A 16,380-nucleotide genomic window follows, 5' to 3' on the forward strand; every position below is an offset into this window, starting at 1 on the left:
GACTCTGAGCATGTGGAGTTTTTAAACGAGGCAAGCCCTCGAAACCTTTTTCAACAGCAGCCGCTGTGTGCAGTGTTACTTTAGCACTGTCCTCTGCCATTCAGGGAGGTGAGTAACGGCAAAATGATGAATGTCGAGTTTGTGGAGGAATGTAGAAATGGCCTGGAGGCCTGTCCAGGGTGTCTCCTCGCCTGCCGCCCAATGACTGCTGGGATAGGCTCCAGCATCCCCACGACCCCGATTGGGATAAGCGGCTTAGATAATGGGTGGGTGGAGTTGGGGGGGGCAGAGAATCATTTACTTTATTTTAATCAGTAATACTCATTTTGTGATACTTATCCTCAGTCTTTCTACCTGTTCTTATTATTGGAGGCCAAGCAGCAAAGCTGCATAGGCACCCTAAGTGTTTCTACCCTTCTTCTTCTTCTTCTTGCTATGTATGGTGTCTATGCCAGCTCCTAGAACCCTATGGTAAAAGGCTGTGGAGTTCGGCACACTTACTGGGGACAGTCCCGTGGTTCTTTTCAACAAGTTTCATGTGTGTGCTTTGAGCGCTCTAGCGTCACCAATAGGTCAAAGTTGAAGGTATATTTATGCATGTAACTTCTGAATTGTGTGGGCGATTTTCGAAAACGAGGTTCCCATTGGATTCCTTGGCCCAAGCCGAGTGCAACGCACCCCGTGATGTCAGCTTCCCCAAAATTGCATTTTCTGCCGTATTGGATTTTATGAAAAATTCAAAGTCCCAGAGTCAGTCAGTTCATCTGGACACTAAATGTGTCCAGATGAACTGACTCTTCACTCATCTACATGACATTGTCAGTCTCAGCTGACTGCAGGACCGAAAATGGCACAGTGGCGTCACAACTGAAACCAGCGATCAGTTTCGTATGCAAATTGCCATGACCATTAATTAAATTTACAATGGTCACAAAGGGTTGGGGAATAGCTGCAATCACGGCATTGTAAGATGGTGACACATGTACTCTTAGACCCCCCTCGGTTTAGGGATGGTCGTTCCCTCTTCCCATAGATGACCTCTTTGACTCCCCGTTCAAACCAGCGTTCCTCCCTATCAAGGATGTGCACATCCTCATCCCTGAAAGAGTGGCCACTGGCCTGTAGATGGTGTAGACTGTGGAGTCCTGGTCTGTAGATGGTGTAGACTGTGGAGTCCTGGTCTGTAGATGGTGTAGACTGTGGAGTCCTGGTCTGTAGATGGTGTAGACTGTGGAGTACTGGCCTGTAGATGGTGTAGACTGTGGAGTCCTGGTCTGTAGATGGTGTAGACTGTGGAGTCCTGGCCTGTAGATGGTGTAGACTGTGGAGTCCTGGTCTGTAGATGGTGTAGACTGTGGAGTCCTGGTCTGTAGATGGTGTAGACTGTGGAGTCCTGGTCTGTAGATGGTGTAGACTGTGGAGTACTGGCCGGTAGATGGTGTAGACTGTGGAGTCCTGGTCTGTAGATGGTGTAGACTGTGGAGTCCTGGTCTGTAGATGGTGTAGACTGTGGAGTCCTGGTCTGTAGATGGTGTAGACTGTGGCGTCCTGGCCTGTAGATGGTGTAGACTGTGGAGTCCTGGTCTGTAGATGGTGTAGACTGTGGAGTCCTGGTCTGACGTGTTAGCTCTCCTGTGTTGTGTCATCCTCTTGGCCAGCGTCTGTTTAGTTTCCCAATGTACAAGTCACATCAATCCTCCTGGCACTTAACAGCTACACTATGTTGCTCTGTTTGTGCCGGGGGACCTGATCCTTGGGGTGGACCAACTTCTGCAGCAGCATGTTTTGGGGTTTGAAAGCAACTGAGACGCAGTGTTTGGAAAATATGCGTCTCAAATACGCATCTAAAACTAAAAACTGCGAATTTTGACACCAAGGTATATTCTCAGATCCATTAAGATTTCAGTGTGCACACGGGTGATGAGGACTGCTCAACAGTCATCCTCAATACCATAAAAACTGCATTCATGATGGCAGGATGTCATGCTCCTATTAGTAATAGTAATAATAATAGGATCAAGACAATATATGACAATATATCACAGTTTCTACCACACTCTATTATGTTCACTAGATAGCGTCCATTATTTAAAAAACGTTCTACTACCACTACTACTACTACTACTACTACTACCTTTGGCTGCTCCCGTTAGGGGGCGCCACAGCGGATCATCCGTTTCCATCTCTTCCTGTCCTCTGCATCTTCCTCTGTCACACCAGCCACCTGCATGTCCTCCCTCACCACATCCATAAACCTCCTCTTTGGCCTTCCTCTTCTCCTCTTCCCTGGCAGCTCCATATTCAGCATCCTTCTCCCAATATACCCAGCATCTCTCCTCCACACATGTCCACACCATCTCCATCTTGTCTCTCTTGCTTTGTCTCCAAACCGTCCAACCTGAGCTGTCCCTCTAATATACTCCTTCCTAATCCTGTCCTTCTTCATCACTCCCAATGAAAATCTTATCATCTTCATCTCTGCCACCTCCAGCTCCTCCACCTCCTGTCTTTTCATCAGTGCCACTGTCTCCAAACCATACAACATAGCTGGTCTCACTACCATCTTGTAAACCTTCCCTTTAACTCTTGCTGGTACCCTTCTGTCACACATCACTCCTGACACTCTTCTCCACCCACTCTTCTCCACCCACTCCACCCTGCCTGCACTCTCTTCTCCACCTCTCTCCTGCACTCCCCATTACTTTGGACAGTTGACCCCAAGTATTTAACCTCATACACCTTTGTCACCTCTACTCCTTGCATCCTCACCATTCCACTGTCCTCTCTCTCATTCACGCATAGGTATTCCATCTTGCTCCTACTGACTTTCATTCCTCTTCTCTCCAGTCCATACCTCCACCTCTCCAGGCTCTCCTCCACCTGCACCCTACTCTCACTACAGATCACAATGTCCTTCGCAAACATCATCGTCCATGGAGACTCCTGCCTGATCTTGTCCATCAACCTGTCCATCACCATTGCAAACAAGAAAGGGCTCAGAGCCGATCCTTGATGTAGTCCCACCTCCACCTTGAACCCATCTGTCATTCCAACCACCCACCTCACCACTGTCACACTTCCCTCATACCTATACTGCACCACACCTCCTCTCTCGGCACCCTGTCATAAACTTTCTCTAAACCCAGAAAGACACAATGCAACTCCTTCTGACCTCCTCTATACTTCTCCATCAACATTCTCAAAGTAAACATCACATCTGTGGTGCTCTTTCCTGGCATGAAACCATACTGCTGCTGCTGATCATCACCTCTCCTCCTCTTAACCTAGCTTCTGTTACTCTTTCCCAAATCTTCATGCTGTGGCTGATCAACTTTATACCTCTGTAGTTGTTACAGTTCTGCACATCACCCTTGTTCTTGAAAATCGGTACCAGTATGCTTCTTCTCCACTCCTCAGGCATCCTCTCACTTTCCAAGATTGTGTTAAACAATCTAGTTAAAAACTCCACTGCCATCTCTCCTAAACACCTCCATGCCTCCACAGGTATGTCATCAGGACCAACTGCCTTTCCACTCTTCATCCTCTTCAAAGCTGCCCTCACTTCCTCCTTGCTAATCCACCATGCTTCCTGATTCACTATCCCCACATCATCCAACCTTCTCTCTCTCTCATTTTCTTCATTCATCAGCCCCTCAAAGTATTCCTTCCACCTTCTCAACACACTCTCCTCACTTGTCAGCACATTTCCATCTCTATCCTTGATCACCCTAACCTGCTGCACATCCTTCCCAGCTCGGTCCCTCTGTCTAGCCAATCGGTACAAGTCCTTTTCTCCTTCCTTAGTGTCTAACCTGTCATACAACTAACCATACGCCCTTTCCTTTGGTGAAAAGAAGCAGCTGGTGACTCCACATGTGTTGGAGGAAGCATGTGGTAGTCTGCAGGCCTCTCCAGATCGGCAGAGTGGGTGGAGCAGTGACCGGGACAGCTTGGAAAATAGGGTAATTGGCCGAATACAATTGGGGAGAGGAAAAAAAGTGGGTAAAAAAATGTTACTCGCTTACGTGTGGGTTGTTTTAATGTTGTGGTCTTTTCTGTGTGGAGTTTGCATGTTCTCCCCGTGTCTGTAGTGGGTTTTCACCAGGTGCTCTGGTTTCCCCCACCATCAAAAAGACATGCATGTTCGGGTCAGTACTGCTGTCTGTGCTCCTGACTGAGGCATGGCAAGAAGAAGTGGAGTTGGTGCCCGGTTGCTGCAGCTGCCCACGTCTCCTCGCTACACAGCTAGGATGGGTTACACGCAGAGCGCCATTTCCCCACGGGGATCAAGAAATTATCTCAGAATAAAATCAAACCAAATCAAATCAGAATATATAGGCTACACAGATGTTACATAAAACCAAATCAGAATATATAAACTACACAGATGTTAATAAAACCAAATCAGAATATATAAACTACACAGATGTTAATAAAACAAAAATCAGACTATATAAGCTACACAGATGTTAATAAAACCAAATCAGAATATATAAGCTACACAGATGTTAATAAAACCAAATCAGAATATATAACCTACACAGATGTTAATAAAACCAAATCAGAATATATAAGCTACACAGATGTTAATAAAACCAAATCAGAATATATAAGCTACACAGATGTTAATAAGACCAAATCAGAATATATAAACTACACAGATGTTAATCAAACCAAATCAGAATATATAAGCTACACAGATGTTAATAAAACCAAATCGGAATATATAAACTACACAGATGTTAATAAAACCAAATCAGAATATATAAGCTACACAGATGTTAATAAAACCAAATCAGAATATATAAACTACACAGATGTTAATAAAACCAAATCGGAATATATAAGCCACACAGATGTTAATAAAACCAAATCAGAATATATAAACTACACAGATGTTAATCAAACCAAATCAGAATATATAAGCTACACAGATGTTAATAAAACCAAATCAGAATATATAAGCTACACAGGTGTTAATAAAACCAAATCAGAATATATAAGCTACACAGATGTTAATAAAACCAAATCAGAATATATAAGCCACACAGATGTTAATAAAACCAAATCGGAATATATAAGCCACACAGATGTTAATAAAACCAAATCAGAATATATAAACTACACAGATGTTAATCAAACCAAATCAGAATATATAAGCTACACAGATGTTAATAAAACCAAATCAGAATATATAAACTACACATATGTTAATAAAACCAAATCAGAACATGTGAGCTACCCAGATGTTAATAAAACCAAATCAGACTATATAAGCTACACAGATGTTAATAAAACCAAATCAGACTATATAAGCTACACAGATGTTAATAAAACCAAATCAGAATATATAAGCTACACAGATGTTAATAAAACCAAATCAGAATATATAAGCTACACAGATGTTAATAAAACCAAATCAGAATATATAAGCTACACAGATGTTAATCAAACCAAATCAGAATATATAAGCTACACAGATGTTAATAAAACCAAATCAGAATATATAACCTACACAGATGTTAATAAAACCAAATCAGAATATATAAACTACACAGATGTTAATAAAACCAAATCAGAATATATAAGCTACACAGATGTTAATAAAACCAAATCAGAATATATAACCTACACAGATGTTAATAAAACCAAATCAGAATATATAAACTACACAGATGTTAATAAAACCAAATCAGACTATATAAGCTACACAGATGTTAATAAAACCAAATCAGAATATATAAGCTACACAGATGTTAATAAAACCAAATCAGAATATATAAGCTACACAGATGTTAATAAAACCAAATCAGAATATATAAAATACACAGATGTTAATAAAACCAAATCAGAATATATAAGCTACACAGATGTTAATAAAACCAAATCAGAATATATAAGCTACACAGATGTTAATAAAACCAAATCAGAATATATAAACTACACATATGTTAATAAAACCAAATCAGAATATATAAACTACACATATGTTAATAAAACCAAATCAGAATATATAAGCTACACAGATGTTAATAAAACCAAATCAGAATATATAAGCTACACAGATGTTAATAAAACCAAATCAGAATATATAAGCTACACAGATGTTAATAAAACCAAATCAGAATATATAAGCTACACAGATGTTAATAAAACCAAATCAGAACATGTGAGCTACCCAGATGTTAATAAAACCAAATCAGAACATGTGAGCTACCCAGATGTTAATAAAACCAAATCAGAATATATAAGCTACACAGATGTTAATAAAACCAAATCAGAATATATAAACTACACATATGTTAATAAAACCAAATCAGAACATGTGAGCTACCCAGATGTTAATAAAACCAAATCAGACTATATAAGCTACACAGATGTTAATAAAACCAAATCAGAATATATAAGCTACCCAGATGTTAATAAAACCAAATCAGAACATGTGAGCTACCCAGATGTTAATAAAACCAAATCAGAACATGTGAGCTACCCAGATGTTAATAAAACCAAATCAGAATATATAAGCTACACAGATGTTAATCAAACCAAATCAGAATATATAAGCTACACAGATGTTAATAAAACCAAATCAGAACATGTGAGCTACCCAGATGTTAATAAAACCAAATCAGAACATGTGAGCTACCCAGATGTTAATAAAACCAAATCAGACTATATAAGCTACACAGATGTTAATAAAACCAAATCAGAATATATAAACTACACAGATGTTAATAAAACCAAATCAGAATATATAAGGTACACAGATGTTAATAAAACCAAATCAGAATATATAAGCTACACAGATGTTAATAAAACCAAATCAGAATATATAAGCTACACAGATGTTAATAAAACCAAATCAGAATATATAACCTACACAGATGTTAATAAAACCAAATCAGAATATATAAACTACACAGATGTTAATAAAACCAAATCAGAATATATAAGCTACACAGATGTTAATAAAACCAAATCAGAATATATAACCTACACAGATGTTAATAAAACCAAATCAGAATATATAAACTACACAGATGTTAATAAAACCAAATCAGACTATATAAGCTACACAGATGTTAATAAAACCAAATCAGAATATATAAGCTACACAGATGTTAATAAAACCAAATCAGAATATATAAGCTACACAGATGTTAATAAAACCAAATCAGAATATATAAAATACACAGATGTTAATAAAACCAAATCAGAATATATAAGCTACACAGATGTTAATAAAACCAAATCAGAATATATAAGCTACACAGATGTTAATAAAACCAAATCAGAATATATAAACTACACATATGTTAATAAAACCAAATCAGAATATATAAGCTACACAGATGTTAATAAAACCAAATCAGAATATATAAGCTACACAGATGTTAATAAAACCAAATCAGAATATATAAGCTACACAGATGTTAATAAAACCAAATCAGAATATATAAGCTACACAGATGTTAATAAAACCAAATCAGAATATATAAGCTACACAGATGTTAATAAAACCAAATCAGAACATGTGAGCTACCCAGATGTTAATAAAACCAAATCAGAACATGTGAGCTACCCAGATGTTAATAAAACCAAATCAGAATATATAAGCTACACAGATGTTAATAAAACCAAATCAGAACATGTGAGCGACCCAGATGTTAATAAAACCAAATCAGAACATGTGAGCTACCCAGATGTTAATAAAACCAAATCAGAATATATAAGCTACACAGATGTTAATAAAACCAAATCAGAATATATAAGCTACACAGATGTTAATAAAACCAAATCAGAATATATAAACTACACAGATGTTAATAAAATCAAATCAGAATATATAAGCTACACAGATGTTAATAAAACCAAATCAGAATATATAACCTACACAGATGTTAATAAAACCAAATCAGAATATATAAGCTACACAGATGTTAATAAAACCAAATCAGACTATATAAGCTACACAGATGTTAATAAAACCAAATCAGAATATATAAGCTACCCAGATGTTAATAAAACCAAATCAGAATATATAAGCTACACAGATGTTAATAAAACCAAATCAGAATATATAAGCTACACAGATGTTAATAAAACCAAATCAGAATATATAAACTACACAGATGTTAATAAAATCAAATCAGAATATATAAGCTACACAGATGTTAATAAAACCAAATCAGAATATATAACCTACACAGATGTTAATAAAACCAAATCAGAATATATAAGCTACACAGATGTTAATAAAACCAAATCAGACTATATAAGCTACACAGATGTTAATAAAACCAAATCAGAATATATAAGCTACACAGATGTTAATAAAACCAAATCAGAATATATAAGCTACACAGATGTTAATAAAACCAAATCAGAATATATAAAATACACAGATGTTACATAAAACCAAATCAGAATATATAAGCTACACAGATGTTAATAAAACCAAATCAGAATATATAAGCTACACAGATGTTAATAAAACCAAATCAGAATATATAAACTACACATATGTTAATAAAACCAAATCAGAATATATAAGCTACACAGATGTTAATAAAACCAAATCAGAATATATAAGCTACACAGATGTTAATAAAACCAAATCAGAATATATAAGCTACACAGATGTTAATAAAACCAAATCAGAATATATAAGCTACCCAGATGTTAATAAAACCAAATCAGAATATATAAGCTACACAGATGTTAATAAAACCAAATCAGAATATATAAGCTACACAGATGTTAATAAAACCAAATCAGAATATATAAACTACACAGATGTTAATAAAATCAAATCAGAATATATAAGCTACACAGATGTTAATAAAACCAAATCAGAATATATAACCTACACAGATGTTAATAAAACCAAATCAGAATATATAAGCTACACAGATGTTAATAAAACCAAATCAGACTATATAAGCTACACAGATGTTAATAAAACCAAATCAGAATATATAAGCTACACAGATGTTAATAAAACCAAATCAGAATATATAAGCTACACAGATGTTAATAAAACCAAATCAGAATATATAAAATACACAGATGTTACATAAAACCAAATCAGAATATATAAGCTACACAGATGTTAATAAAACCAAATCAGAATATATAAGCTACACAGATGTTAATAAAACCAAATCAGAATATATAAACTACACATATGTTAATAAAACCAAATCAGAATATATAAGCTACACAGATGTTAATAAAACCAAATCAGAATATATAAGCTACACAGATGTTAATAAAACCAAATCAGAACATGTGAGCTACCCAGATGTTAATAAAACCAAATCAGAATATATAAGCTACACAGATGTTAATAAAACCAAATCAGAATATATAAGGTACACAGATGTTAATAAAACCAAATCAGAATATATAAGGTACACAGATGTTAATAAAACCAAATCAGAATATATAAGGTACACAGATGTTAGTAAAACCAAATCAGAATATATAACATACACAGATGTTAATAAAACCAAATCAGACTATATAAGCTACACATATGTTGGTAAAACCAAATCAGAATATATAAACTACACAGATGTTAATAAAACCAAATCAGAATATATAAACTACACAGATGTTAATAAAACCAAATCAGAATATATAAGCTACACAGATGTTAATAAAACCAAATCAGAATATATAAGGTACACAGATGTTAATAAAACCAAATCAGAATATATAAGGTACACAGATGTTAATAAAACCAAATCAGAATATATAAGGTACACAGATGTTAATAAAACCAAATCAGAATATATAAGGTACACAGATGTTAATAAAACCAATTCAGAATTTATAAACTACACAGATGTTAATAAAACCAAATCAGAATATATAAGCTACACAGATGTTAATAAAACCAAATCAGAATATATAAGCTACACAGATGTTAATAAAACCAAATCAGAATATATAAGCTACACAGATGTTAATAAAACCAAATCAGAACATGTGAGCTACCCAGATGTTTTATTGTGATGGAAACGTTGCTCACAGGTTTGCCAGTCCTCACCAGACCTGGTTCACAGGCTCTTCAGACCAGGCCTCACAACAGCTCCCTGGTAGATTTTTCATTTCCAAAACCATCCAGCACCGTCAATGGAAATCAGTGGCGAAGATGCCAAACAGGAAGTGAGGTCATATTTCAGCAGGACTTACATGTATTGACCCCAGACTTGGCATGTGGACTCAGACCACATTTCTCGGCAGGTTCCTGGACTGCATGGCCCCCTTATTGCCGCTTGCAGCTGTATTATGATATTCATTCGTCACCTGTTGACGTTAACGAGTCATAGTTAAAGGCGAAATTAAGATGTTTTCTGACCTCGTTATGACGTCATCTAGTCATATGATGATACATACTGGCCCTACTGTGACTCATTATCATCATGAGGTATGCCAGTCATGTGACTGTTGGTATACTGTGGAACTCTGGGAGTTTGGGTCCACGTCACAGTTTTCAAAAGGTGGTTAATTCTGTTTCTGGGTGGGGGTGTAACAACCCCACCCAGTGCACCAACTAAGACTTTTCACATGAGCTGAGACTCAGCAGCTGCTACCGGCAAGCGGGCGTAGCTGTTTTAATGGCGTCCAACGAGAGACGTGCTTCTTAGAGGGGGTCGCTGTCGCCGCCTAGTGTTTGTTTTCATGTCGGTACTTCACCACTCGGAGATGTGTGGAGCCAGTGATGTCTCCTAGTGGATGTGTGTCACAATTTAATGCGAGTTGTTCTCCTCTCCTGTGTCCCAGAGAGCCCTCAGACTTGCGTCATCCATGTGACCCAGCTGGAGAGGGACACCGTCCTGGTCTGTCTTGACCGTAAGTTCATTTCCTACACAACCGGAAAGAAGCGTAACAGAAGGGAGAAGGGAAGGTGAGCAGAGCAGAAAGTGGACAGGGAAGAAAAGCCAAGGGCATGGGAGACGAGTGAGAACCATAAAGAGACAGGCTCACAACAGGAAGTGCAGCCTGACATCAGTTTGTTGAGGGAAGTGCTGGACTGCGAGGCTTCGTTTCAGTGACGCTCTTCGGTCCTGGGCGAAATCTAAAACTTACTGCGCTGACACGATCACAGCCACCTTTCCTGTGATAACGCTGCACACTGGTGCCCCCTGCTGGTTGAACCCTGCCAGGTGTCGAGTACCGAATGGGTGTAGTGTATGTGACTAAGTAATGGATTACATTTCTGTAGGGCGGTATCGAGACACCCGAAGCGCTTCACAGGGAAGGGGGTAACTCACTTCAACCACCACCCGTGTGCAGCACCACCACCCGGGTGGTGCATGGCGGCCATGTTGCAGCAGAAGGCTCACCACACACCAGCTTGAGGAGGAGAGGGAGGAGTCGCTGAGCCAGTTATACGGGGGGGGGGGGTTCAGGTGGCCAGGTGGAGGGAGCCAGGTGGGGAGTGTTGCCAGGACACCGGGGACCCCTACTGTTTGTGATAAGAGCCATGGGGTCTTTAATGACCACAGTGAGTCAGGACCTGGGTTTAACGTCTCCTCTGAAGGACAGCGCCTCCTGCTGTCCACACACAACACACACACACACACACACACAACGTGTGAATGTCAGTGGCCCACGGACCAGACCGACAGTCAGCTGTCCCGCCTGTCCCGTTTCCTAGGCGACACAGGGGTTTCTGACGGGGGTGTGAATGAAGTCAGACTGGGTCGTTTAAACTGGATCTTTAGTGTTTCTGAAGTAAACCACTTCCTGTTGCTCTGCTTCTGCTTCCTGTCTGCAGGCTGCATTAAGATCGTTAACCTGCAGGGGAGGCTCAAGTCCAGCAGGAAGCTGTCGGCCCAGCTCACCTTCAACTTCCAGATCGAGTCCGTCGGTACATGACCCCGAATGACCTCTAGCACCTGCAGCTCTGATGCAGGGAGAGACACACACACACACACACACACCCAGCCCTGTTGTTGATACCCCCATGTTACACACTGTTTACCCTGCCAACACACACCACACGCACACACCACACACAACACACACCACACGCACCACACATACACACACACACAACACACACCACACACACACACACCACACGCACACTCACACACACAACACACACCACACACACCACACATACACACACACACCACACATACACCACACACACACCACACACACCACACACAACACACACCACACGCACCACACATACACACACACACAACACACACCACACACACACACACCACACGCACACTCACACACACAACACACACCACACACACCACACATACACACACACACCACACATACACCACACACACACCACACACACCACACACACAAACACACACACACACACCACACACACCACGCACCACACACACACACACACACCACGCACCACACACGCACCACACACACCACACACAACACACACACCCAGCCCTGTTGTTGATACCCCCATGTTACACACTGTTTACCCTGCCAACACACACCACACGCACACTCACACACACAACACACACCACACGCACCACACATACACACACCACACACACACTCACACACACACACACACCACACACACCACACACACCACACACACACACACAACACGCACCACACGCACACACACAACACGCACCACACACACCACACACAACACGCACCACACACGCACCACACACACACACACACCACGCACCACACACGCACCACACACACCACACACAACACGCACCACACACGCACCACACACACACACACACCCAGCCCTGTTGTTGATACCCCCATGTTACACACTGTTTACCCTGCCAACACACACCACACGCACACTCACACACACAACACACACCACACACAACACGCACCACACACACCACACACACACCACACACACACACCACACACACACACACACACACACCACGCACCACACACGCACCACACACACCACACACAACACACACACCCAGCCCTGTTGTTGATACCCCCATGTTACACACTGTTTACCCTGCCAACACACACCACACGCACACTCACACACACAACACACACCACACGCACCACACATACACACACCACACACACACTCACACACACACACACACCACACACACCACACACACCACACACACACACACAACACGCACCACACGCACACACACAACACGCACCACACACAACACGCACCACACACGCACCACACACACACACACACCCAGCCCTGTTGTTGATACCCCCATGTTACACACTGTTTACCCTGCCAACACACACCACACGCACACTCACACACACAACACACACCACACACACCACACACAACACGCACCACACACACCACACACACACCACACACACACACCACACACACACACACACACACACCACGCACCACACACGCACCACACACACCACACACAACACACACACCCAGCCCTGTTGTTGATACCCCCATGTTACACACTGTTTACCCTGCCAACACACACCACACGCACACTCACACACACAACACACACCACACGCACCACACATACACACACCACACACACACTCACACACACACACACACCACACACACCACACACACCACACACACACACACAACACGCACCACACGCACACACACAACACGCACCACACACACCACACACAACACGCACCACACACGCACCACACACACACACACACCACGCACCACACACGCACCACACACACCACACACAACACGCACCACACACGCACCACACACACACACACACCACGCACCACACACGCACCACACACACCACACACAACACGCACCACACACGCACCACACACACACACACACCACGCACCACACACGCACCACACACACCACACACAACACGCACCACACACGCACCACACACACACACACACCCAGCCCTGTTGTTGATACCCCCATGTTACACACTGTTTACCCTGCCAACACACACCACACGCACACTCACACACACAACACGCACCACACACACCACACACAACACGCACCACACACGCACCACACACACACACACACCACGCACCACACACACACAACACACACCACACACAACACGCACCACACACGCACCACACACACACACACACCCAGCCCTGTTGTTGATACCCCCATGTTACACACTGTTTACCCTGCCAACACACACCACACGCACACTCACACACACAACACACACCACACACAACACGCACCACACACACCACACACACACCACACACACACACCACACACACACACACACACACACCACGCACCACACACGCACCACACACACCACACACAACACACACACCCAGCCCTGTTGTTGATACCCCCATGTTACACACTGTTTACCCTGCCAACACACACCACACGCACACTCACACACACAACACACACCACACGCACCACACATACACACACCACACACACACTCACACACACACACACACCACACACACCACACACACCACACACACACACACAACACGCACCACACGCACACACACAACACGCACCACACACAACACGCACCACACACGCACCACACACACACACACACCCAGCCCTGTTGTTGATACCCCCATGTTACACACTGTTTACCCTGCCAACACACACCACACGCACACTCACACACACAACACACACCACACACACCACACACAACACGCACCACACACACCACACACACACCACACACACACACCACACACACACACACACACACACCACGCACCACACACGCACCACACACACCACACACAACACACACACCCAGCCCTGTTGTTGATACCCCCATGTTACACACTGTTTACCCTGCCAACACACACCACACGCACACTCACACACACAACACACACCACACGCACCACACATACACACACCACACACACACTCACACACACACACACACCACACACACCACACACACCACACACACACACACAACACGCACCACACGCACACACAACACGCACCACACACACCACACACAACACGCACCACACACGCACCACACACACACACACACCACGCACCACACACGCACCACACACACCACACACAACACGCACCACACACGCACCACACACACACACACACCCAGCCCTGTTGTTGATACCCCCATGTTACACACTGTTTACCCTGCCAACACACACCACACGCACACTCACACACACAACACACACCACACACACCACACACAACACGCACCACACACACCACACACACACCACACACACACACCACACACACACACACACCACACACACCACACACGCACCACACACACCACACACAACACACACCACACACACCACACACACACACACACCCAGCCCTGTTGTTGATACCCCCATGTTACACACTGTTTACCCTGCCAACACACACCACACGCACACTCACACACACAACACACACCACACACACCACACACAACACGCACCACACACACCACACACACACCACACACACACACACACCACACACACCACACACACCACACACACACACACATACACACTCAGACACAACACGCACCACACACACCACACACACCACACACGCACACACACTCACAACACACACCACACACACGCACACACACACACCACACATACACACACACACCACACATACACACACACACCACACACACACACCACACATACACACACACACACACACACACACACACCACACATACATACACACCACACACACACTCAGACACACACACAACACGCACCACACACACACACACCACACATACATACACACCACACACACACTCAGACAAACACACACACACCACACACACCACACACACTCACACACACACAACACACACCACACACACACACCACACATACATACACACCACACACACACTCAGACACACACTCACACACACACGACACACACCACACACACACACCACACATACATACACACCACACACACACTCAGACACACACACAACACACACCACACACACACACCACTCACACACACACACACACACTCAGACACACACACAACACACATCACACATACACACACACACACACCACACATACATACACACCACACACACACTCAGACACACACACACACACACCACACATACATAAACACCACACACACACTCAGACACACACACAACACACACCACACATACACACACACACCACACACACACTCACACACACACAACACACACACACACACACACACACTCACACACACACAACACACACACACACTTACAACACACACACACACACACTCACCACACACACTTGAAGCTGTCAGATCATCAGACATGCTGATATAGTATTTATGTGTGTGGACACACAAACACAGACCCACAC

At 42.5% G+C, this 16,380-nt stretch overlaps 1 protein-coding gene across 3 annotated transcripts in view; it reads left to right on the forward strand.

Moving 5' to 3' along the window:
* The window catches only part of map4k3a (mitogen-activated protein kinase kinase kinase kinase 3a), a 182,455-nt gene that overhangs the window by 154,846 nt on the left and 11,229 nt on the right, over window positions 1–16,380 (forward strand). For 2 of the 3 annotated variants that reach the window (XM_056281131.1, XM_056281132.1), the window contains 2 exons: window positions 10,792–10,860; window positions 11,789–11,881. The exons of the other annotated variant lie outside the window; for it this stretch is intronic. In XM_056281131.1, the coding sequence (XP_056137106.1) occupies window positions 10,792–10,860; window positions 11,789–11,881 (162 nt within the window). The remainder of the gene's footprint in view (window positions 1–10,791; window positions 10,861–11,788; window positions 11,882–16,380) is intronic. 3 annotated transcript variants of the gene reach the window in all.

Source organism: Lampris incognitus, chromosome 5, assembly GCF_029633865.1.
Source record: "Lampris incognitus isolate fLamInc1 chromosome 5, fLamInc1.hap2, whole genome shotgun sequence".
In the NCBI taxonomy this organism is placed as follows: domain Eukaryota; kingdom Metazoa; phylum Chordata; class Actinopteri; order Lampriformes; family Lampridae; genus Lampris; species Lampris incognitus.